The 26289-nt window shown below is 32.7% G+C and overlaps 1 protein-coding gene across 1 annotated transcript; it reads left to right on the forward strand.

Annotated features, from left to right (window-relative positions):
* The first annotated feature begins 998 nt into the window (after positions 1–998).
* Positions 999–22151, forward strand: LOC149487843 (uncharacterized). Its single transcript, XM_089696539.1, has 6 exons — positions 999–1311; positions 11320–11377; positions 18511–18727; positions 18814–21648; positions 21730–21847; positions 21930–22151. The coding sequence occupies exons 3-6, from the start codon at positions 18559–18561 to the stop codon at positions 21985–21987; spliced, it is 3180 nt and encodes a 1059-aa protein (XP_089552665.1). The 5' UTR covers positions 999–1311; positions 11320–11377; positions 18511–18558; the 3' UTR covers positions 21988–22151.
* The last annotated feature ends 4138 nt before the right edge of the window (positions 22152–26289 follow it).

Consider the following 26289-nt stretch of genomic DNA (forward strand, 5'->3'; position numbering starts at 1 on the left):
TCTCTTCCGTGCCAAATAGTTAAGTGAGAATTAATAGTTAGTTGTATTTTTAAGCTCCTACATATGTATAAATAAACGAGAAAAATACCTGATTCATGTATGTTTGTATGTTTTATATTCTTAATGATATAGGTATATAAAGTATCCATAATACTCTACCTAGTCAAATGTTTGTACATTTTTTAGTAAACCATAACGATATCAACACCTCCCTAAGAAAACTTGGGTTGTCAAGGTGAATTTAACCTTAACTGTAAAAATCCTTTCCGTTTGAAGATATTTAAGTAACAAGGTAATACAGAAATTATAAACAAAGAAGCAATAAACCCTTTCTTGGCAGTTGGCAGTCGAATAAAAAAAATAACTACTAAGGTAACTGTAGACATACTCTCAAATCCCATTTTCAAGATATGTTCCACATTCTTCAATAATAATGTCTATTTCGTGAACGATAAAAGGAAAATTGATCTTTTTTTAATTAATGTAGGTACCTAGTGGCTACAATATCTTTATTCACGCCGTTTAATATTCAATCAACCAATTTTATGCATCTATTCTATCGCTTTCTAATGTTTCAATAGTTATGGCTGTTCTCGTTAATTGCTGTTTATATTATAAAGATCTTTATAATTTATACTTTCTTCTTCACATTATTGCAAATAAAATAATTTTACTTAGCACGTTAATTTACTCGTACACTCAATGTTGGTATTTATTTTAGTATTACGCGTAAACTAACTTTCTATACAATTTCTATTCAATAATAATATGTATTCACAGAGTATTTTGACCGAAAAGTATGAATGAATGCACCGTCGACTCTATGCGACGTATCTTTTTAAGATAACGTAGTACAATCCAGCGCCGAGATAGCTTTTGATTGTACCGTAAACTGAAAGCCAAAATTCGCTCATAACTTCAGGCTGAAACAGCGCTGTAGGCGCATTGTTGAATAATGGTTTGTAATTCGTTGTAGCGCTGCTCATCGCTGTACGGTGTGTTGCAGTAGAGCCGGGCTGGTGCGTCCGTCAGTCGCGCCGCGCGCACCGAAGTCGCCGCTCTTCGCTATACCGGTCCGTAGTCGATACCCAAAGTCGATCGTCAGCATTGCGTCCGCACCCGCCCTTATCAAAACATTCCCGCATTGAGATCGATCTGCACGTCTCTACGCTATTTGTGATAACGCGTGCCGATTCCCAGTGACGTCATGACTACAATGTATTGTTTATAGTGTTGTGTCTTACTACTCGTGCACGGTAGTTGCTGGATTGTTGTTTATTTGTTTTGTTTCATTGATAAGAAGCTTAAATAGTGAGTATATTATTGTTTTTATTTTTTTGTTATGATTGATTGTCAGAAATGTTAATTCAAAATAATTATGTATGAGCTAAGAATAAAATAAATAAATTATTATAAGAATAATACTGTTATACTCGCGATTTAAAAATATATAAATATACATTTCATTATAATCATTTAAATGTAAATTAAAACCTACTTTTATATACCTACATGCACTGATAATTTAGTTATTAAAATTATTCCGTGCAATTTAATTTATAAATTATCAAGCAAGGTTTTCGTCGGAATAAAAAGTAACTTTACAACCATTAAAATAAATAAGTTATATTACAATTGTTTCTAAAGCAATTGAAGGTTATAAAAAGCGTTTATAGAAAAGACCATGATATTATTATAATTTCCTGGTCGAGACAAAGTAACGGTTGTTTATCCTTGAAGAACCCATTCCCGCAATGATACAAAAAAATATAAAGTACCACTTACGTTTTCTAATTCAATTTGTATGCTAAAGAGCAAGCCAAGATGCATTTTAAAATAGAGACAAATGTCTCAAAACTCACATCCGCTTTTATAGCTGAAGCGTTAAAAACGTATTTATTTTTACACACAAACTGAAACATTAAAGAGTTACCAAAAAAAGAAAAATAGTGGTCGCTTTTGAAACATCCACGACTCTTTTAGAAAACATGGACGTTGGGCTATTCTATTTTAGATATCTTCGCAGCAAAAACGTTAATTTAACAAAATATCACTTTGTGTATAGCTGACAGAAATTGCTTTCTTGCACCTGCGTTATTTTCTTGGTCAACTATCAATGCCATCAGTGATCAGAGGAGGCCTTAAACATTTCACTGTAACTATTAAAGTTTAGATTCAACGCGGCCTGACCGTGATTATATTATTGAACGTTTCTCGACCTGTACTTTACGTTTGTTTTTATTGATGTAAAACGTCTACATAAACTTGATGATTCTTACCGTCCCGTTATAAAACTACTATATTCAATAGTAAAAAGTTTTTATCGACTCTAGTACGGACAGGCTGCTTGCACGAGCCACATATAGAAATGTTCTAAGAAAAACATTTGTTGATATATCCATCTAATAGCAACTATTTAACACAAAGTTATGAAACGTCAACTCCACATCTTTGTATTGAATATGGAAACGTATTACACAATTAATAATATCATAGTCGCGTGACCGTTAATGGTATGAATGAATACGCATGTGTATTAATCTGTGAAGAGTTTTTACAATACAAAATAGAGATCATTGAGCCTGCCCGAGATAGTCAGCAGCGCTCACACATGCGACCTGAATGCCACTAGAGCGTCACAAGTCTGCTTTATTCATTAAGATTAATCTACGAATATATGAAGTACATTAATTATATTTAGCTAACTAACTGATATTACTGGTCGCTGGTTCTAGAATGTTAAGCCTTGATCTTAATACACGCCCAAGAAAACAAAGAGCAGGTATTTCGAAGACTAAACAAACAAGAGACGGGCGATTGTCTTTCATAGAAGTTTATAATCGTATCCTTATCGCATCAATGTGAAAATAACAAAACCAATTATTAATGATTTCCTAATACCCATTGAATTATTTAGAGGTTTATGATTGAGAGATGTATTCATTTAAATAAAAGGAGAGCATTTATAAGAGTTTGTCATTAAATTTGTAACCATTTGATTATCGGTTAAAACCAAACAATATTTATATAATTTATTTATTTACAAATTTAAAAATTCACCTTGTTATAAAATATATTTCTTATCTTTATAATCATTAGAAATTTAAGTAATTCTATTTCAATAACTAAGGAAATAATAATTTCATTACAAAATTATGTACATGTAAATTAATTACTTATGTATTTTTCCTAGAAGTTATAAATTAATGGCTACTTCCCATTTCGTAAACCTCAAACTGTACCTACTAAAAAGTTGCGTTTGGTAAACATTTCGTTACTTCATACATTTAATCCCATTTGGTAAACTTTGTTAGTATTGTTATTTTTGTACGGTACAGTCAGTGTCAAATTAGTATTAAATTAGAGATGTATATATTTTTAAATGCTTCAGTCTTGAGATAGTAATTATCTCGACCATCAAAAAGAATGGCTGATCAAGAAGAAGTAAAAAAAACGTATTAAAGTCTGTAAAAATACCACGATGCTACTAAAAATACCACGTGCTTTTCCCGCAAAAGAAGCACCGAGCGGGTTCTCAGGTAGGGATTTATTGTCCTTACCATCGTTTTAAACAAAAGGTGTGAATGAGATAGACATAAGTAAGTATACGTAAATTATATCTATTACCGGGTTTAACTTATCAGTTCACTCGTTTTATGCATAGTGCAAGGTCGTTGCAATGTCGGGTGAGGGATCTTCTAGTGGTGCAGTGAATTTAAAAATTATTAATAGTACACGTGGCGGTGAAATTTTATTACGCGCTGGGCATCAATATTATAAACAGAAAAATAATAAGGACGTTGGTGGCGCTGTGTTAATAGAAAAGATGGATGTTCAGCAAGTGTAAATTTGAATTCAAATCGAAGCCATGTATTAAGAGAAAATGCTCACTGCAGTTCTTGACTCTTGTATTCCGAATTTTGAAAAAAAATGAAGTGAAAGTAGCCATCGAAAAATGTAAACAAACTATATGTGAAGATCTGAAGCCGATTCCAGCTACATACAGGAAATGTACTAAAAAGCTGAAAGATAATGGTTATGAAATTATTAAAGAATTACCAAATTTTGACAAAGTTAAAAGCACATTGTATAGACACAGAAATAGACAACTAGGAATCACAAAATCTCAGCACTCTAACTCTACAGAAATCGTGATTCCTGACCGTTTTAAAGACAATTTATTGTTTGATGAGATTGACGGTGAAAATAGAATGATTGTGTTTGTTTATTGTACCAAATCTGTGATTATTATTGTTTTTATATTTTATAGTTGATTTAGTATGTATTTTTTTACGTTAACGTACCAAATCAGTGACTGTTTATTTTTATATTTTATAAGTAGTTGATTTCGTATACGTATTTTTTTATGTTAATGTACATTAACATAAAAAGATAGTACCAAATCTGTTATTATTGTTTTTTTATATAAGTTGATTTCGCATCTAGATTGACTATTGTTATTAAAAAAATAAAACTTGTCATCGAAATAGTCAAATCGAACTGTGATTTTTCTTAAATTTTTTGAAAGTTATTTGTACACCCCACTTTTTATTTCTGTTTTTAAATATCAATATGTGTAAATGGCATACGTACACATAATCCGACTATTGTACCTGTGATTAAAAATATTTAACAAAATAAATGACAATGTTATCATTAGTTTCGTTTTTCTTTTTTTACTTGACTGTACCCATTTCATCTGAAAGTTTACCAAATGGGATATAACACAAAAAATTATTGAAATGTTTTCGAAATGGGACTAAATGTATGAAATGTATAATGTTTACCAAACGCAACTTTTTAGTAGGTACAGTTTGAGGTTTACGAAATGGGAAGTTTACCAAATGGGAAGTAGCCAAATTAATTGCTCAAGGTCAACATAAAAAAAAATTTGTAATCAATAAATGATTACAATTTTTTTTAAATAATTAAATGTATTTATTAGTTATGAACAAGTAATAATAATATAATTTGAAGTGTATATTTTTCTGTAGAATTAATAATTCTCTATTATCTGGCTTATCTTTGAGATAAGTTTTACGAAAAAAAGGTGTACCTAACTCCTGAGTATAAATACCTGTATTTACCGGTTATTTACTCTCTGTCCCTTTCGACGCCTTATATTTAAATTTTGTTTACTCAAAACTTCGTTTTAAAAGTCTTACAATAGCTGCTCATAAAAGTATAATAATAATAATCTCTTTATTCCTTTATGAGCGACCCATTTTCGCTTTGCTCTACCTTACCAAATATAATTATGAAGTTTTTACTTACATATAACTAAAACGTATTTAGGTATTACTATTTGTAGAACAAGTTAATTTCAACAGTGTTTGATTGTCAGACGTTCAAAATGATTATAATCTAAGTCGCCTTCAAGAATATTGGTTACAGAAAATCACTTAAGTTCGTGATCATTTTGAGCTAAATTTAGTAAAGATATATTTTGGCGAGGGGCTATTATTTGGGATCAGAACACCTGAGACATCTCCCCTTCGTGCAATATAGGCAAGAGTAATCCATGTATATAAACGACCCTTACTCTTCTTTATTTGCTATTTTATATGACATCTACTTGAGTAGTCTTTTAATTAATGGTAGAAAACTAGAGGTCCGCCCCGGCTTCGCCCGTGGTACATATTTCGCAATTAAAGATAACTATGTCCTTTCTCGGGTATCAAAATATCTTCATACCAAATTTCATGCAAATTGTTTCAGTAGCTTAGGCGTGATTGAGTAACAGACAGACAGACAGAGTTACTTTCGCATTTATAATATTAGTATGGATACTGTTACCAAAATAAATATAACAGTGAATATAATGTTGCAACAATATTGAGGGATTCACAAGACCATTTTTACATTAACGAGCAGAAATTTGCAAGACATCTTCATTTCAAATAGCCGGCCAGCGGTCATCAATTTTCGTCAAATAACCCTCAGACTATTTGCCATTTGTAAAAAGGAAACCTCTCTATTTTCTACCTTTTCTTGTCAAATAATTCTATGCTTCCAAGCATTCAAGTTTAACAAAATAATCAATCAAAGACGACACTATTCCTTTGTAAATGTAGAGAATATTTCAACCTCTCACAATATAAGAGAAAGGTACTAACGTAAAGTAATGATCCTTAATCACGTGCCAAAGGGCAGACACAATTCTAATTCAGTAATATTTCGCCTTTTAATAATTGTCTTAGAGAACAATAGGTGATTAACCTATCGTGGCTTGATCTGATGAAAACAATTTTGTTTGGAATCCAATTGGGAAATAAACGTATTTTCAGGACAATGTAATGAAAAACAGATACTTATGTACGAAACAATAGCGCCTAAAACTTCAATTGGATTTATTTTTACATACATTGTTTCCATTTTACGCAGGATAGATTTGAATGCAGATTAAAAAGCAATGTTATCTTCAGTATACTGAGAAATAGGATTACACACATAATATTATTTGGCTAATAATTTAATAATTCTTTATATTTGCATCTGCTTTGCGATTAGAAAACAAAAGGGTAAATACTACTTTATATGCAAAACTTTCAAATATTAAAGTGAAGGGCCACATATTATGTTAATTACTTTTACAATATCAAAAACCATATCAATTCAATGTTATTAATTTAGCTACGGAGCCTTTAATTAGGTACTGCACATAAGATGCCGCGAACGAGATGTAAAAACGTATTTAAATATTTCAAAAAGAACAAATTATAAGCAAACGGGTTTAGCGTAACTCCGGAAGCGAACAGGTTCCATGGACTTGAGATACATATGTATTAATTGGAATTTTAATTTTTACTAATGAAACATCGGCGTGAATCGCCTGTCGCCGGCCACGATCGCTCTTTCTGAACTCATTACGTAGATTGAGTAACAGCTTTCACTGAATACAACTTGTTATTACAATCAAGTCATCACGCAACACTTTTTAGGTAACTGAACAACCTGTCGATAATTTCTGACCATGTTACAATCTAAGCCACGATTAATCGCCACAATCTAGTCCTTGTTAGTTGTTACTAACTCGCAACTGCAATTTGGACTTACTAAATACATAAATGGTTATAATGAAACAATATTCTAAGGCAAAGTAAATATAAAACAAAATGTAAATATCATAAATGAAATCTGGACGGCTTGTCTCGTTCTGGACTGATATGGGATCAGATTAAAAATGAACGTTCGACTATTTTTAGGTTTAAAACAACACATGCAAGTAGATATTATACGATGAAACTTTTTTATCCTGTATTCATTTGTGGCACCTCATTAGGTTCAATTTGTTTCTCTTTTTCTTTTCCTTTCTCTAATCCAATTTGTCGTGCCTGATTAGTCGGAGATTGTCAACAACATCGATTGTTGTTTATCACGTGCTTCTTTGGAAATAAAAAGAAACGCTTTTTTCGTTTATTCTAAGAAGGATCAAATAAAGTAAATATAAAAATTCGATGGCGCCGGCCATAAAAATCGGCAGCAAAAATTATCATTACAGACCAACTTTCCAAAGGTTAAAATTTATTAATGTTTTCAAACGAAACGAAATATTACATGAGACCAGAGAATATTTTTAAGGTTATAAAACGTTTACAATATCTCCAAGTTTGAACGAACACTTACCAGATCGTAATCAGCTCCAGATGTGTCGATTTGGCAGATTATATTTTAAATGAATGTATACTAATTTTGTTCTGTTGCTCTTTTTTACGGTCGTTGGGTTTTTATGATCAACATAACACAAAAGAAAGCAATTAAAAAAGTACCTTTTACGACTTAATTTCAGTTATTTACAGGTTACATAATCAATTTTACCCGACAACAATAACATTAATATTAAGGAAGTCAGTTATTAAACTCAAAGAAGTGTGGTAAACTCAAATCCGTTAACCAAACAAAACTAACAAACCAAAAATCCTGAGATGATAAATAATAATAATGAATGGTGTTCCGTTAAAAAGTTTAATTAGTTTCATATTTAATTAATGAAATAACTTAGTTTATAGCGTGGCCAAGAGGCGTAACGAACTGCTAAAATAATAATTGCTTGAATCGACGAATTCTCGTAACACGTGAAACAAATCATAAGTGCGAGTTCCGGATGAGCCTAATGTATCGTGGTCCGATCTACTTCTCTTGTAACATTACAATTTCATTTCACCGCAAATGATCGCTATAAATAAAGACAATAAAGAACACGCATAACTCCGCATCACGATAGAGCAAATTGTTAACCATAAAATTAATAAGAAATACTTATTGAATGAATTACTTATTAACGCATCCGTAATTATCCTGAATCACGATCTGGTTAAGATCTAATTTTGTGGCAGGAAACATTTCAAGATAATATTGCTGGAGCCGATCGAGTTTATTTTATTAGCCACAATTAATGTCTACCATGTTGACGTATTTGATTAACTTACTACGTTCGCGCTGAGCAAACCTACTTACTGTTCAACCTAAAATACCGTTAAAATATTAATGATTGAGATATATTCTGCCATTACTTTGTGTACGTTGTGAAATCTATCACAACAAAGTCGGAAGGAATTCTCAAGTCACGTATATTTCCTGAAACAACAAAATAGAGCAATAAAACTTTCCCAATATCGGAAATATTGTTCAATAAAGCAATTGTTTACAAACTGTATACATGGAGCTGTCAGTGTTTACTTAAGGCGACGCTGCAGTAAAAGTGTTAAAGTTTTATTAAAATACGATTGTAGGAGATCATAAAAGCACCATTTTGGTGTAGGTGGAAGCACTCGCGAAGGGCATTTCTCGTCAATGGCTGTGTCCGCCTACGATGCGCGTGCGCTCTCCTCCCGCCCACATGCTTATAAATTGTTCGCTTAACAGTACAAGCGACAAATTACCGGCACAGTGCTCACGATACCCTTTCTTTATGCCCAAATTGATTACATTCACATCTAAATAACTTATTTTAACGCGTCATGTCGGCTTAATGTCATTTTATTACAAAACCGAATAACAACGTAATTCATGGTCATGGACAGGCTGAATACGGGGTCGCTGTAGTACGGTTTTTGAAAGTGTAGTAATATAATTATTTTAATTAATTAAATTATAAGGTAAAAATTGTTAATTTAAAAGCCAACTACCACAAAAAGTACTACACTACCTAATTAACGAATGAAAACCGAAACATTATAACCACCAATATGATCAATAAGTTCCTACAATCGAGATACCAGAAGAAAAAACCTAGCATGATAAGTAGGTATGTCGCATTTTAAGTTAGTCAAATCACAAGAACAGAATTATGTACATAATAATTATTATCTTAAATATATGTACGTACCTACGCATCTCGTAAATTATCCATCCAAATTACCATTCAGGATTTTTGTATTTCCTCTTACAATCGATATTTTAATAAGGCAATAAATACTGATCTCTTAACATTTACAGTGATATTTATTGTTTAAACATATTTCAAACGTAGGTATTTTGCTATAATAACGATGACTTATGTGAGGTTAAACCTTACTCGAGAAATATGTTGTTCCCATTATTTCAAGTATAGTATCTTCATATTATGAGAAAACTGGATAGATAATATAATTTATAGTCACTAACACGGGAATAATAGAATAGGTCCTAAAGTTAGATCAACTTTAGGACCTAAGTTAGATTTTATGATACAGAATTACGGTTAATATTATGAATTAAAGAGCTACAAACCTATAAATCTTAAAAAAATTTAGTATATTGTGTCTGATATTGGCCAAATACAAATTAAACAGAATTGAGAATGAAAAGTAATATAGATTTTCGCAATACTTGAAAATCAATGTGAATGGAAGGTCGTGTTTTTATACAAATATTTGTGAAATATTTTTTGTTACTATTAAGTAAACAAAAATTATCTAAGCGAAATTGTTAAAGATTTTATTGGGATTTATTTGCTTTAGGCAATAAAGGATTAAAGTTGAAAAAACCATCAAGAATATTTATTTCAGACCAATTAAAATGCCATAACGTAGGTACATCAATGTTTTTGTAAAAATTATTTATGTGAAGTGCAATTTGCAATGTATTAAAATTCATAATACGAAATCTTTTCATTTCTTTATTGGTTTATCTACCTGAAACTTTAACGGAAGAAAAACTGCGAAAAATTTTTGCGCAAATAAATATATATAAAGTTATCGGAGACCGTCAAAAGTACGCTACTTTTTGTAAGGATTCTACTCGAACCTCTCAGCCGGCTGAAAACTTATTTATTTCAAGATGTGTTTGCATCGTCAAACTCTGTTTATAAATACATATAATGTTCTAGCTATTGTTATATGGTGTTATAATTAGTTGAACATGTTAACAAAATATAGACAGTATCTAGGTAACAATCTAAGATTTGTATAAAGCAACTCTGAATAAAGAGAATTATAACTAATTAATATTTTTATAAAACTTGTAATATTTATTATTTTCTTTTCTTTATTATCTCTATTTAAATTAAATCAGCTAGAGCTTAAAACCATCCCGATTAAAAACCTCCACCAATGATAGGATAGCATAGAATTTACTAACTCATTGAAAAATAAATGGAGACATTGAAATCTATCACACATAAGAGAGAGTTTCGATATTTTCGACAATACTACCAAAATCTCTACATCACGTAACACTGGTACAGCTTTATTTGCATGTCATGGTGAGCGGCTGAGCCATGATGCCATTACCATTAGCCACTCTTTCGACGCCGCCCTATTGTCCTGCTATGGATGGCGATAAATTTTGTACGTGATGGAATTTTTATGTTTCCGATCCCTTCGTGCCGCTTGCATTATAAAAACCAACTTCTATTAACACCTATTATGCAGTTATATTATGGTTATTACAATAAATAACACTTAATGACCAGCAAAAAGTTATCACTATCATAATGAGCATACAATTACCTAATCTCTTTGGTATGATTAATATTATGTTGACTTGCTTTTTATTTCAATTTTGCAAAGAAACAAGGTTTTTAAATTTTATTGAAAAGTTCGAGCAATATTATGTTTCATGTCACTTGGTAATATTGTTTATTAAAGCATGAAAAGAGTCATCTGATATGATTCGTAGTTTAAAATATCCACATATTAAAATTTATTAACTTAAGAAAATTTACCACAGCTTTCACAAGCCCCACGCATTAAAATGTTAAGCACAGCATATATCCTGCAGATATAAGATTAACTATCTGATTCTTCAGAACTCTAGAATTAATTATCAGATAACGTTATAAACTAGATAGAAAGTAAAAACGTCAGTTATTGAAAAGTGTTTTATTTCTTATTTCAGTCAAGCGTCGCCTGCGCACGCCGCCGTCCGTCTGCTCCATGAGCATTCTTGGCATGAGGTGAGTCATCGCACTGCATTTATAAATAATGTTCCTAGGTCATATGTTTACACTCGTATTGAGTATTCTCGTACACGGTGTTTCTAATCCACATTACAATTACAAATTAACCTTTTTGTAGCTCGCTCACCGTCAGACCGTTCTCTGTTCCATTTTACTTTAAACAGAATAAGGTATCGAGCGACAACCAAAATAAGGCTAAGTTTGTGATAAATTTATATTGGACGTTGTATTACATTTACTATTTTTAAGTATCTAGGTATCAATAAATGATAATTATAATGCAGATAATTAACAAAATATATGAATTCGAGGTCCTGAGTGATACTTTTCTGTCGCTCAGCTTTTAGAACCCATTGAAATCTATATCTACTCATTATCTAAGAATGGAGCACCCAGCAACAGGCACGCATAAAAAAATATCCGTAACCAAGCAATAAAATAAGTGCTAGTGTTAAATGTATAAGGATATTACTCACGCATTCTGCACACGTAATGAATGATACGCGAACAAAAAGAAGGAGAGCATTCTTAGAAATATCTGCATGCGATATAACCAGCATCTTGGTTATTCGTGAGTTGGCTATTAGCAAAGAACACTCGTGCTTAGGTATATTAGTTAGCAACGCGCACCTGCCTCGCGAGTCGCGACTCGATGTCAATGCCCGTCAAACGCGGGACTAACTGCGTACACATTGCCACTAACACAAACACATCAAAACAAAGCTTCTGTATGTAAACATGTTAAGTAATACTCACGTAATACTTGATTGCCAAAGCTCCTACATTATTTTTGAAGACCTAAATAACTGATTAATCAACCGCCAGCCTGTGCTACGCAAGTAACCAAAAAATATCATTTCGCATGTTTCAAATGCTATGTACCTATGCAATAAAAATACCCGAGTATACTGCTATGGACTACATCAGCAGAACACGTAACTACAGTTTTTTGGTTCAAATCTAACAGTTTACAAGCAACCAACAGAGCAAAACATTTTTTATCACCTGTTAGCATTATCATAGATTCCACAAATTGAGGTGGCGTTGGATATTATTAAAGAACGAGGAAATAATCAAACGTAAGCGTATTATAATATCAAAGGACATTCCCATAGCTATGTTGATTAAATTAATAACGGTAGGGAAATAAGCATCTACTTACATAAACGTAGGTACTTTTGCTCGACTGTGTGCCAGCATCATTAAGAAGAACGTTCGTAATTACTAACTTCGTATACAAATCGTCTTCAGGAATGGCTTGCACGGTATTCCTATCCTCCACCGCTAGGAATTTTAAGTGTGGGGTAATCTAGAAATGACGAACCGGCATGTTTCGTTACTTTAACACGAGAAATGTATCAAATTACGTTATTCGTTGACACGGTTCTGAGGAATGGCATTTAATTAACATCTACATGTGAATTGTCACGTGCAAGTGATCGTATACCACAAATTAATATCAGAATGCAATAGATATGGGAAGCGCTTGAATCTTTTCATTAAATCTTTTCAACTCATTAACGACTTCGACTATAAAATATAAATTATAATATTATATTGCTTTGTTTCAGCTGTCTCAATTTCACATATATAAAATTAGTCAAACGCGCGTATTCACATTGGTTCGTTAATCAGGCGTAAAGTCACATGTCAACAGTCATTTGTTTCTAATATATGAATAGTATTAATTCTACGCCTACTACTATTATGCAACTTACATATATTACACCTATTATAATAGAATTGAAAAAATAAAAGGACAAGGATATCTCGCCGACGCATTAGCCTACATGGTTTATTAAGGACTATTACAATAATAATAATTATTATAATACAAGCAATCATTTTGCTTATCTTTGTTCGAAAAAATTAAGTTGAAGTAAGTAGTTAGTAAGTAGTTAGTGAAGTTGACTATCTTGAATGATCGGGTCGGGTTTGATTTTTACCATTAACCACTACGAGTAATTACAGGATTCTCAGTTCTTAATTGAGACGAGCAAATAAACGATACCTCAAAATAATGAATAACGATAGCTATGCATAACACAACTATTCCATAATACTACACTCAAGGTCTACACTAAACCCTTCCAGTTCTTTCCGTCCTTACCTTCATTCTTTCTGTATGCGTTTCATTAAAAAAATACTGGCAACCCATTTGTCATAAGAAGTTGGTATTTACCTCTGCAAATATCTATGGACGGTGATAGTCGCTTACCTACCATCAAGTGACCCACCAGCTCAGTTGATCACTCTTTCACACTTATTACATAGGTACATAAATAAATAAATAACACGAAACCTTACAAACTTTTTAACAATGTTGAACCTGCTTCGTTTATTTCTTCCTTACACAAACAGAATACAAATTAATCATGTTGATACATAGGAAACTCAAACCAAGCTAAACGTCCCATTCTAAATTTGCTCAGAAAAGTTACATATTCATGGTCAGCTATTGCCCTGTAACAGAATGGAAATTATTCTTGTGCATTATTTATGTACCTAGAGACTAATATAAGAGGAATGCAGCTTGACTACGTATAGAATATACGTAGAATGAAGAGTTAGCTACCATGCCGCTTCATGTAGTTTATAATTACAGTAGCCCTTATTATATACACGCACAAAATACTGAGCAAAACATTTCACAACGCATAAAATACATTAAACAATTTTAATTATTATAATCCTTGGATAGTATCAAATATATATTATAAACAGAGGTAGTCCACACATAAAAGTTCTATAGAAATTAAAACTGAATGTTAAAATGGCTCTACTTTTTTAATTTTGATACTTAAGCAATTTAATTCTGACTCAAATTAATAAAATACTATTTGGTATTACTATCGTTATTCGTCTTATAAGCACTTCAATTAATAATAAAAATAATAACCATTATGACTACTAGGTACTTATACCTACTGCAGCAATTTACCTATCGTCATAATTTTACATTTCTAAAATGTAGGGTGCTTTAATGTATCTAACGATACCTACTTTTAAAGCTTTTGACAAAACATTCATCTCAGCGTCTGTTATTATCAGAGTACATTGCTAATCACGGTAATTGAGCCAAATTATTTTTACAAGATCATTATAATATCATCCAAACAGGAACTAAATATGGTTGATGGCATTCTCTTTGATGTTTCATTCAAAATATCCTTGGCGCCTACAGGCTTACGACCCACTCGATTTAATTTCAATGTTTGATGAGCCAACGATAACCGTTAAGCGAATGCCATTAGTCATTTTAGAATTTTATATTTATCCCCTCATACACCGGAACAGCTTACTTCCTGTACGGGACGTGCCATAAATATTTTTATTTAAACTCATATAGAGACGCCGAATAATAATGGTTTTGTTTTTGCGACTCATACCCGCGGTTTTATTGGTTTAACCTTTTTCCATTAAATCATACACATCATACATCCGAAATCATTTTACGACCCAACGGCGCAGTGGCTAGTGACCCTGATAATTGCAACAGGGTCCAGGGATTCGCTAAGCCCTTCGTGAACTTTATGCCCAACAAAAATATGATGAACATTGTGTTTTGGGATGTTCGATGTGTGTAATGTATGGATGTTCATTATGTTAAAGCATGTTTGAATTCAAATAAAGCATTTACGTATTTTTATCAGTTGTCTAGTTTACATTACAGGAGCTTTACTTAGTTTGAATCTAAATGGCATTGCGTGAATTATCCAGTCTACTTTAAATATGACTAAAAATCTGTGGTTATTTATACTATGTGGATACTTTAGAATAGGAAAGGTAATTCAGAATTAAAATACATATAACGCAGGCTAGACCGATGTGGATATAACGCAATTCAAAGTCTGGCCAGCATATTTGAATTGTAAGAAACAAATGGACATGACTTAGGACCATTAAAAATAGAAAACATTGCGGAAGACGATTGAATTTGCTCGAAGAAGCGAGTCCAGTATTCGCATGCTTTGTGTATCTAGATGGATATTGCGTTCCAAATCTCTATACTTTGTCTTTGATAGCTAGCGGATCTTAAACGATTTAATCGACTAAAATTTATATCCGTATCCGTTAGGAAGATGTATAATAGGCGGTTAATGAATATATCCTTCCAAAACGTATTTACTAGTAATTACGAAATTTATTCAAGTTATCAATCATAGGTAATTCGTATCGAAGGATATAGAGACAATAAACGCAATCCAAATAAGTAGCGAAAGATGATTGCCTACAACATAACATCAATCATTTTTGTAATGCAGATTTATTATAAATTAGACTTATTATGTTAAAAAAAAACCTTCCTTGCATTTTAATTGCAGTTAAAGAAATTGTAAAATTAATGCCTTTTATCTCCAGTCAGCAATGCATAATACTTATGTCTGGACACCAGTCACAGACTTCCACCCATACTAATAATTATTATCATTATAAGTTACACGACAGTTCCGATAAGTGAACATAAATATGTACTTAAAGCTATAATTGTTGTCTCATCTAATTATAGTATCTACGAATATCCGTCATGTAGTATCGCTTAATGACACCCGTTCACAATCCTCATCCTACTATCTTACCGTTTCACGTCCAGTTCTTAACAGTTAAATCATTTCCTTGCAAGTAAATTACTTATTACTTACTAGCGACCCGCCCCGGCTTCGCACGGGTGCAATGCTGATACTAAATACACTACAGAATAACTTTTAACGTTGTACATATATAAAAACATAGCGGCCCGGCCGGCCGGTACCGCCGCAAACGGTACGCCCCGCAATTTTTAAATCTGTAATATCTTCGAAAATATTCACTTAAATCATACGGTATAAAGGGCCATATAGATCTATATTAAATGAACAATGTATTCAAGGTATTTAATTGGTTAAGGATTAATGCTGTATTGGTTAAAATCGCTTCGAAAATTAGCCATTATTTGTCGTAAAAAGTAAATGACAAAAAAAAGTTACTGTGGGTTATCCATAAGAGATAGACATATGCCATCGCGGACTTTTCTGTAGACCTTTTCAATGTGTACAATACTTAGTACATTATTTTGATAAAACTCGTAGGGTTCAGCCTACGTTTGCAATGTAAGCGGATAAAATGTAATTATTTACGACATCACATTAGAAACCTCAAAAATAACAGTACTTCTCCACTATTTAATGGATGTTATTATACATATAAACCTTCCTCTTGAATCACTCTATCTATTAAAAAATACCGCATCAAAATCCGTTGCGTAGTTTCAAAGATTTAAGCGTACAAAGGGACATAGGGAAATAGGGACAGAGAATGCGACTTTGTTTTATACTATGTAGTGATTGCTGTTTATTATTGCAGAGTAGGCGGGACGTCCGCTAGCGCAAGATCTTCCTAAAGCTATCTCTATTATTAATGTAACCCAGTTCAAAAAGCGTTCACCATTGCGTTTATTAAGTGTCCTTAATAAAACTAAAGCAAGAGGCATATTCACATGTTTATGCCATACGTTGCGTGCAAACAAGTTCAGTATATGCCTTGCAAAACTTAACATAATACCGCGATCATGTATCGAGTACTCACATTGAGTAATACGTGATAACTAAATTTTGCATAATTGCGTTTTAACTTAATGATAAAAGCGTTTAATGTATAATGCAATTTACACCTGGAATATTACGTACTGTTCTGCGTATAGATAGATTATAAGAAGTTAATGTACAATAGTTTTTCATTGGCTCTTTACTCCATTGAAATGTTACATTTTTTAGGCCTAACCTTGCATTTTTTAGAGGACGCTATTTTATGTTTTTGATGTGTAGGGGGGGTCAGTGAGTAGCTAAAACCAAGTTTGTGGGGTTGCCACCCTTGTCCCACGGCCGCCATCTTGAAAATAGCGGTTGAAATGGTTTTTACGATATATCTCTTAAACTATTTATCTGATAAAAAAAATTATTTGCATTATTTGTTGCAAATTAAATTTTCTAAAACTTTTGTCCAGTAACTTTTTGTCGTAGAACTATAAATAAAAAAGTTATAAGCGAAAACGTTCAGAAATTAGAGCTTTTTATATTTTTCAATAAAACTTTTTTTTATCAATTTACGAAGAAATGATATCAGACCATTTTTGTAGATTGTTTTTCGAGGAACAACTTTTACATAAAACATTTTTTCATTACGGCAATAGCTAAGGTTTTACAGCGCTCTGAAGTGAGTACTATTTTACAGTACTCCTAACTATACATATAATGGCTATTGGCTCTTTTCCCAGACTCCAGAACAATGGAAGCACACTGCAGAACATTTCAGCCCTGCGTTTCGACGTAAAAAAACGCGCTTCCAGACTTCAAGTCAGTTCAGTCAATAATTAATTATTAATAATATTGCAAAATTAATTATTAATTATTAAAAATATTAAAAACAATTACTGATGACAAATTATTATTAGTACACACATAATATATGTATACTGTATAGTTAAGAGTACTGAAAAATAGTACTCACTTCGGAGCGCTGTAAAATCTTAGCTATTTACTTAATGAAAAAATGTTGTATGTAAAAATTGTTCCTCAAAACACAATCTACAATAATGGTCTGATATCATTTCTTCGTAAAATGATAAAAAAAAGTTTTATTGAAAAATATAAATATCTCTAATTTCTGAACATTTTCGCTTATAACTTTTTTATTTATAGTTCTACGACAAAAAGTTAATGGACCAAAGTTGTAGAGAATTTAATTTGCAACAAACAATGTTAACAATTTTTTTTATCAAATAAATAGTTAAATAGATATATCGTAAAAACCATATCAACCGCAATTTTCAAGATGGCGGCCGTGGGACAAGGGAGGCGACCCCACAAACTTGGTGATAGCTTCACACTGAACCCCCCTACATATCAAAAAAATAAAATTGCGTCCTCTAAAAAATGCAACCCCAAATGTAACTTTTCAATGGAATACTTCTTCTGTTTAACCAGACAAGTAGCGGTATTCGTAATTAGTTCCTCAAACATATTAACACACTTACCGTGAAATGGCACACGCGATCCTGAAAGAAAAGTATGATAATACATATAACGAACCAGTTATAGATGCGTGTATTAATATCATAAGTTTAAAATTAATAAGCTTATGTTTAATTGCAGAGTAAGTAGTGCGTGCGGTGTGACGCGATGGTTGCGTGATCGGTCATCATGCGCCTCTTCCGTGGGCCGAAGCGCAGGGAAGTGACCGAGCCGCAGGCTGCCGCGACACCGTCTCCACGCCGAGACGTCGCCGCCGGGCCAGCCCCGCACGATTTCACGCTCGTCACCGCACTCCCAGCCATGGTCATGGAGGAAGACGTGAAAGAGATGAAAAAAGGTAGTTCACTATTCCTTATTGACTGATATATTATCTTGACTTACGTAGAATTAAAATGGTAGATTAAAATTCATATTTTTTTTCAGTTTTCGCAACGTGGGGTCGCCGTATGGGAAAGAAACTAGATATGTTGAAAAAAGAGCCCAAAGAGGCAGATGACAATTCCTCTACAAATGGGGAGTCATCAGTGATAACCGGGCAGTATAAGAAAAAACAAAATTGGAAAATGGGTCGTAGTACTTCAGATTCGGCATCATTAAAGAAAGATAGTGATACAGAATCAATAAGAAGTGGTTCAAGAGATAGATCGCCGAGTCCTTTTAAGTCTTTCTTTCATAGAATGGGTTCAACGGGTATGTTAAACACATCAAAAACGCAATCACTTAATACACCAAAAACACCAGTCAATTATACAAATGGACCTTCTTTATATCGGAGCTGTTCTACATCTCATTTGTCAACTTATATTAAAGCTGACGATCCTTCAGATGATATAGATCTGCAAAATACTAACAATGAGAACAAAAACTCTCCAACTAAACAGAAAAATAATTTACTTTCGGAAGAAAAATTTGCTAACTCCTCTACTAAAGCTATAAGTTGTGATAATATACCTAAATTAGATGGCCATCAAAATAATACTTCTAACAAAAAACCAAACTTTCCCTATGCCTTTTTAAGGTCAAAGCTGTCTGTTTTGCCAGAAGAGAATAGCATTGCATCTCAACATAGATCTATTTCTATGAGACAAAGCTTCTCGGAAAGAATAGATAGAAAATCTCCAAAATTTAGAAAAGAAAGAATGTATTTAAATAATTCACGATCAGAAGAGAGGTACAGAAGCAGTGATAATATTTCCGTCCATGAAAACAGCGTTTATAATAATAATAATTCTTCTCCGAGAAACGACCTTGATTCATCAAGAAACTCTATTCGAAGTATAAACGAATGCGAAGGAACACCTTACCCTTACCGACGAATAGAGGATGTTCCAAGAAGATCTTCTATGATTTCACATCGACCACCGATAGATTATGACCCGATGCTAATTCCACGAAATAGAAATAGTCTTCCTGTTTATGAATATAATTCTATTCTTGGTTCTGCTCAAGAGTTGGCTTCATCAACTCAAAGTATACATCGCGAAATTCTACAAGCCCACCGACTAAGTAATTATATCAGTTCAAATGAATCTGGATATGACAGTGATGGACGGCCGACTGATGAATATAGTAATCATTCTCCCCCAGGGTATTCGAATCATTTATCCAATGGATGTGGGACTATTAACAGGGATGGTAATTATGGAAATTTTTCCAGACAATTAAGTCTGAACCATAAAATAAATGTAAGCAGAGTTCAAGTGCCTGCTAGAAGAAGTTCAACACCTTGTGCTCTTTTCCCCATTGATAAAAGTCATTCTTATGAATTTGAAACTGAAGGTGAAGCAACTACTAAATATACGAAGAATATTTCAAATCAACAAATAACCATTGACTATAGTGATGCTAAACCTCCTCCTTTACCAAAAAAGAATGTCTCTAAAAAGATGCCCTTCGTTTACAAAACGATAACTTTAGATGAACGAGTCCAAACAAGAAAAATCAACTTTTTACAATCGCAATTAGTCTCTTTCGAACATTCATCAACCCCAAATTTATGTGAAAATAATTCATCAGATAATGAGTCGGAGATTAACAGAATTTTAGAGAAGGACATACTCGGTAGAGGTCCGTGTACAAAACGTTTTAGAAAAATAAGGCTTATCAAAACACGATTAGACGAAAGCTTGGGAGTATACCTTGCCCAACATAGAGTGGACTTTGATAAAAGTGGCTCAAATTTCGAAATCCGCTACATCGTAGTTAAACTTGATTTTGATGGAATAGCCCATAGAGATGGTCGACTTCGAATAGGAGATGAAATAGTTAGTGTAAATAATAAAGTGCTAAGAGGCTTGTCATCTCTGAAGGAAGTTCAACATATTGTTAATTCCTGTTCAACGGAAGCTGCTCATGAAGAAGGGGCACTATTTCAAAGATATCAAGTTGATTTGGTGATGGCCCACGATGAGATTAATCCAATCACATTGAGTCGCATCATTAACAATCATCCAAATGAAAATCCTTCGTTCCAAAATAATGCCGCTAATGTTCCACCTGACATAATTTCACAAACAATACACAAACCGACACCTTCCAATCAAATTACTATTGAAACTCATTTTCCAAGTGAAAATAAATTTTACGTGAATAATGGTTTGGATACCAGACAATCGCAACATTATGAAAATGAATCAAAACAAAAATGTGAAGTTCAAGTTAATAATAGGCAATCGTTATCAAATCAAAAAAGTGACGATGAAAAATTACTAGAACGAAATTGTTTTACGCCTTTGCACCCATCTTTACAAAACATAACAAATATTGAAGTATCTATGCGTTCATCGCCGAGTCCCAGAAATAATCCAAACTATCGACCTATATCTCTTCATAGTTCGAAGCCACAACCAGTGACAACATGTAACGACAACGAATCGAATGAAATAAAAGAAAATTCATCTCACTATATAAAAAATGTACCAAGACTGTATCAAAATAGATCCTTCGAAAGCATACCAGAACAACTCAGAAGTAGCAGCCGCAGTCGATATTTTAGCAGAGTGGGATCGCAACGATGTTCTCCTAATTATGGTAACCATGTATCCCGTCAGCAAGAATATAAGCCTGTCATTCATCAAGACACTCCACAATATTCAAATAATACAGTACACAAAGTAGAGTTTTGGAAAGGGCCTGGCCATAAAAGCCTCGGATTTAGTATCGTCGGAGGGACTGATTCACCAAAGGGCCAAATGGGTATTTTTGTCAAAACCGTTTTCCCTAACGGACAAGCTGCTGATAAAGGAACCGTGTATGAAGGTAAAAACCTTAACTATTTTTTTTTTAATATAACAACTGAGTTTTTAAGAAAATGAAATTGTATAAATTATTTGTTTGCAGGCGATGAAATATTATCAGTAAACAACGTGGCAACACGAGGTTTAAGTCACGCCGGAGCAATAACACTTTTTAAACAAGTTAAAGAAGGAAAAATTGAACTGACGCTTTCACGAAGAAGGTACCATCATATTTTTAATATTTTCATTTATTAATTCTTTTAATTTAGTTTGGCATTTACTTCAAACTAAAAATCTTTTCAGAGCTCCTAGGTCAAGATCTGTTGAGCCTCTTGGGATATTTCGGGGCGATACTAAATGATTCGATGTTCAAGAAACCGACACCTCCAAAGAAACTTACTGTTATTAAGTGCAATAATATTAATTTTATCGTTAAGCCAAAGGCGTCACATTAATTTAAATTAGTTATTACGTAAATTTCCTGAGTAAAATAGAAATAGTCTGTCATAAATATTGTTACTATCCGGTTTTGCACGCCTCATAAGCGAAGCGTTGAGGTGGGTACTACTGTCACTTCGCGCAAAACATCTGATTTTTCAAACTTAAAATGTCTTTATGTATCATACATTGCACTTGTAAGATAATACATACACACACATATTAAGAAAAAACACTATTTTTAACGTTCATGATATTTTTGATGTCATTTTTGTTATTTAAACTAGTTAAAAAACAGTTTAAAAAAGTTCTGTCTTGGACGTCCGTGTGTCTGTATGTGCGGATCCTTTTTCTTGTTAACACGATAGCGACCGAAATACTTTACTAATCGAGTCTTTTTTTTTCTCTTACGCTTGAGTATGCTCAGGAATAGAACCCTTTCATTTTTCAGGGTCTGATTCGATGTGGTTTAATTGTTATTAAATAAACAAAAATAATAATTAATAAATATTTACTAAAAAAAATTATGAGGCGTGCACTTTTGGATTTTCCAAATTATTTCTTGTTATTACGAAGTTAATAGACTTCAATTTTAAACAGATAATAATTTAATTTAATATTGATATGTAATTATACTTTAAGTATTTTCAGTGACACTGGACGGCTATTTCTATAATACCGGGCTATGTTCGTTACATGTTATAAAGTACGTAGTACTACGCTATTCTTATTCGTTGCTGCAACGGCTAGCTTCATTATGATGTTAGGTTTTGTAGATACTTTTAAGTATTTAGTATATCCTTCATTTATACAATGAACTATAACATGCTTTACTCATACTATGATCATGCATTAAAATATATTAAGCTTTAGTATTAACATTAGCCTTATAAACTGTGAATAGAAGACTGTATGTAATATTTATGTCTAAGAAACATTATATAATCCAAGTAGTAAAAAGTTCTTCTCAGATTAATAATGTATATCAATAGAATTGCTAGATCTCGATATTTCCATTTTGTGTATATTTTTCTTAATATTATTTTGAAGAATCGATCGTTTTACACTTAGGCCTCATTTTACACATATTATAGACTGATTAATAAAATTTGCTAATGTTTGTACCTACAAATACTGCCAAAGTTTTAGTCATAATGTGAGTAATATTTAAATCCTTATTCTGTAAGAAAAAAATCACCATACAGGTTAAAAATGCTACGTCTACTTATCTCTTAATCTTTCGTAGTATTTTGAACAAAAATATATTCAAAAAAATCTTAGACACACAGAGCGCGATTGTAAAGTGTAAACAATATTATCAAGCCAGCAATACAAGACTGATTTGTAAAAATGTTCATCGTTTTTCGATGCGACAGCTACATTATACAACGATAAAAGAATGTGTATTAAATTTTATTAATAATATATTATAAATGAAATGACAAAACCGAAAATTATCTTAAATAGCATAGATAAATTAAACGAAAAATTGCCTTGATTGTATCTAGTATGATAAACTGGTAGTATACAGCAAATATTTCAATGCAATTTTAGTGGATCGAGTGTCAGACAGCCTCAAAACTACCAGTAATTAGTAATTTTAAATAATAATAAAGAATATTTATATGAACTAGTAATAGTCCATTGAATAAAAAGTTCTAGAGTGCGTGAGTTAGTAACGTAAGATGTTTCTTCGGAAACATGTCAAGAGTCCCAAGGTCATAAACATACTAAAACCCCGGGACACTAGGAGGAGCCCCGGAGTGGGGGGAGGGGGAAAATGGGTCTATTTTTTCATTTTTCGCTTAAATCTCAAAAACGGTGCATGTTAGAGAAAAACTTTCAAGGAAAAGTTGAAAGGCCATAAAATTATCTACAAGTTGTACCTACATCATTTTTTCCTATATCCTACCGTTTCTGAGTTATACGCAGTAAAAAATAATTTTGGCTCAAACAATTTCCCCATACTACACATCAATCGATCAAAAAATATTTATTTCTTCCAAAAAACTCAAATGTGCAACTTGTGACCGGTACTGATAGATTGCTCATATTTAGGTCTATAATTGGTAAAATAAACACATTCCTCCATGGAAGCCTTTAGGAGGAATCGATTGTCAAAATGTTATATTAGGGCAGTTTGAGTTACTGAACTTGATCTTTTTATTTTTTTCTTCCAAAAAACTCAAAAGTGCAACTTGTGACCGGTACAGATAGATTGCTCATAATTAGGTCTATCATTGATAAAAATACCAGATTCCACCGCGGAGGCGTTTACGGGTAATTGAATTTTATTAGGGTAGTTACGATACTTGAACTTTTTTTTTTTTCTTCCAAAAAACTCAAAAGTGCAACTTGTGACCGGTACTATTAGATTGCTCTTAATTAGGTCTATAATTGGTAAAATAAAAACATTCCTCCATGGAAGCCTTTAGGAGGAATCGATTGTCAAAATATTATATTAGGGTAGTTTGAGTTACTGAACTTGATCTTTTTATTTTTTTCTTCCAAAAAACTCAAAAGTGCAACTTGTGACCGGTACTGATAGATTGCTCTTAATTAGGTCTATAATTGGTAAAATAAACACATTGCTCCATGGAAGCCTTTAGGAGGAATCGATTGTCAAATATTATATTAGGGTAGTTTGAGTTACTGAACTTGAACTTTTTATTTTTTTTTTCTTCCAAAAAACTCAAATGTGCAACTTGTGACCGGTACAGATAGATTGCTCATAATTAGGTCTATCATTGATAAAAATACTAGATTCCACCACGGAGGCGTTTACGGGGAATAGAATTTTATTAGGGTGGTTATGATACTTGAACTTTTTATTTTTTTTCTTCCAAAAAACTCAAAAGTGCAACTTGTGACCGGTACCGATAGATTGCTCATAATTAGGTCTATCATTGATAAAAATACCAGATTCCACCACGGAGGCGTTTACGGGGAATTGAATTTTATTAGGACAGTTAGTTAAAAAGTTCAAGTATGGTAGCTACCCAAATAAAATTCAATACCTCCTAAACGCCTCCATGGTGGAATCTGGTTTTTTTATCAATGATAGACCTAATTATGAGCAATATATCGGTACCGGTCACAAGTTGCACTTTTGAGTTTTTTGAAAGAAAAAAAATAAAAAGTTCAAGTATCGTAACTACCCTAATAAAATTCAATTCCCCGTAAACGCCTCCGTGGTGGAATCTAGTATTTTTATCAATGATAGACCTAATTATGAGCAATCTATCTGTACCGGTCACAAGTTGCACTTTTGAGTTTTTTGGAAGAAAAAAATAAAAAGATCAAGTTCAGTAACTCAAACTGCCCTAATATAACATTTTGACAATCGATTCCTCCTAAAGGCTTCCATGGGGGAATGTGTTTATTTTACCAATTATAGACCTAAATATGAGCAATCTATCAGTACCGGTCACAAGTTGCACATTTGAGTTTTTTGGAAGAAATAAATATTTTTTGATCGATTGATGTGTAGTATGGGGAAATTGTTTGAGCCAAAATAATTTTTTACTGCGTATAACTCAGAAACGGTAGGATATAGGAAAAAATGATGTAGGTACAACTTGTAGATAATTTTATGGCCTTTCAACTTTTTCTTGAAAGTTTTTCTCTAACATGTACCGTTTTTGAGATTTAAGCGAAAAATTAAAAAATGGACCCATTTCCCCCCTCCCCCCACTCCGGGGCTCCTCCTAGTGTCCCGGGGTTTTAGTATGTTTATGACCTAGGGACTCTTGACACGTTTCCGAAGAAACATCTTACGTTACTAACTCACGCACTCTAGACCCCCCTTGGAGGGACTCATTCAATGGACTATAAGATATAGATTCAATATGAACAAAAAAAAATAATATCATCAAAAATTAATAATTTTTGGTACATCACACGGTCTATAATTTTAATATATATATAGACGCAAAGAACTCGAACTACTCGAACCACTAAAACTTACGAAACAAATTCAGCGAAGCAGCTCCGTCCATTGAATTGTTATCGTCAATTAATTCCAAGTCTCTTACTAGGTACTCGAAAGTTACAGATAGTTTTGTAAAAAGCCATTCATTAATCTCAACAGACGCTGAACAAAACCAACTCCTGGTTACTATGAATATCTTAAAGCAGTATTATTGCCAGTGTGGGAAAGTGATGGCGCTACACAACCTAGATAGCTCTGTCTTGTTTCCACACTGGAATCAATACTACTTTCAAA

The sequence above is a fragment of the Colias philodice genome, chromosome 6 (assembly GCF_061535455.1).
Source record: "Colias philodice isolate Cphi_HAF_F1 chromosome 6, ilColPhil1 Martin Lab GWU primary, whole genome shotgun sequence".
NCBI lineage: Eukaryota > Metazoa > Arthropoda > Insecta > Lepidoptera > Pieridae > Colias > Colias philodice.

Excerpts from the sequence above, each read along its gene's own strand:
- LOC149487843 (XM_089696539.1), top strand. The coding sequence starts at position 18,559 with ATGCGCCTCTTCCGTGGGCCGAAGCGCAGGGAAGTGACCGAGCCGCAG. Across the intron at positions 18,728-18,813 it reads CGTGAAAGAGATGAAAAAAG|TTTTCGCAACGTGGGGTCGC; the intron begins GTAGTTCACTAT and ends ATTTTTTTTCAG. Across the intron at positions 21,649-21,729 it reads TAAAGGAACCGTGTATGAAG|GCGATGAAATATTATCAGTA; the intron begins GTAAAAACCTTA and ends ATTTGTTTGCAG.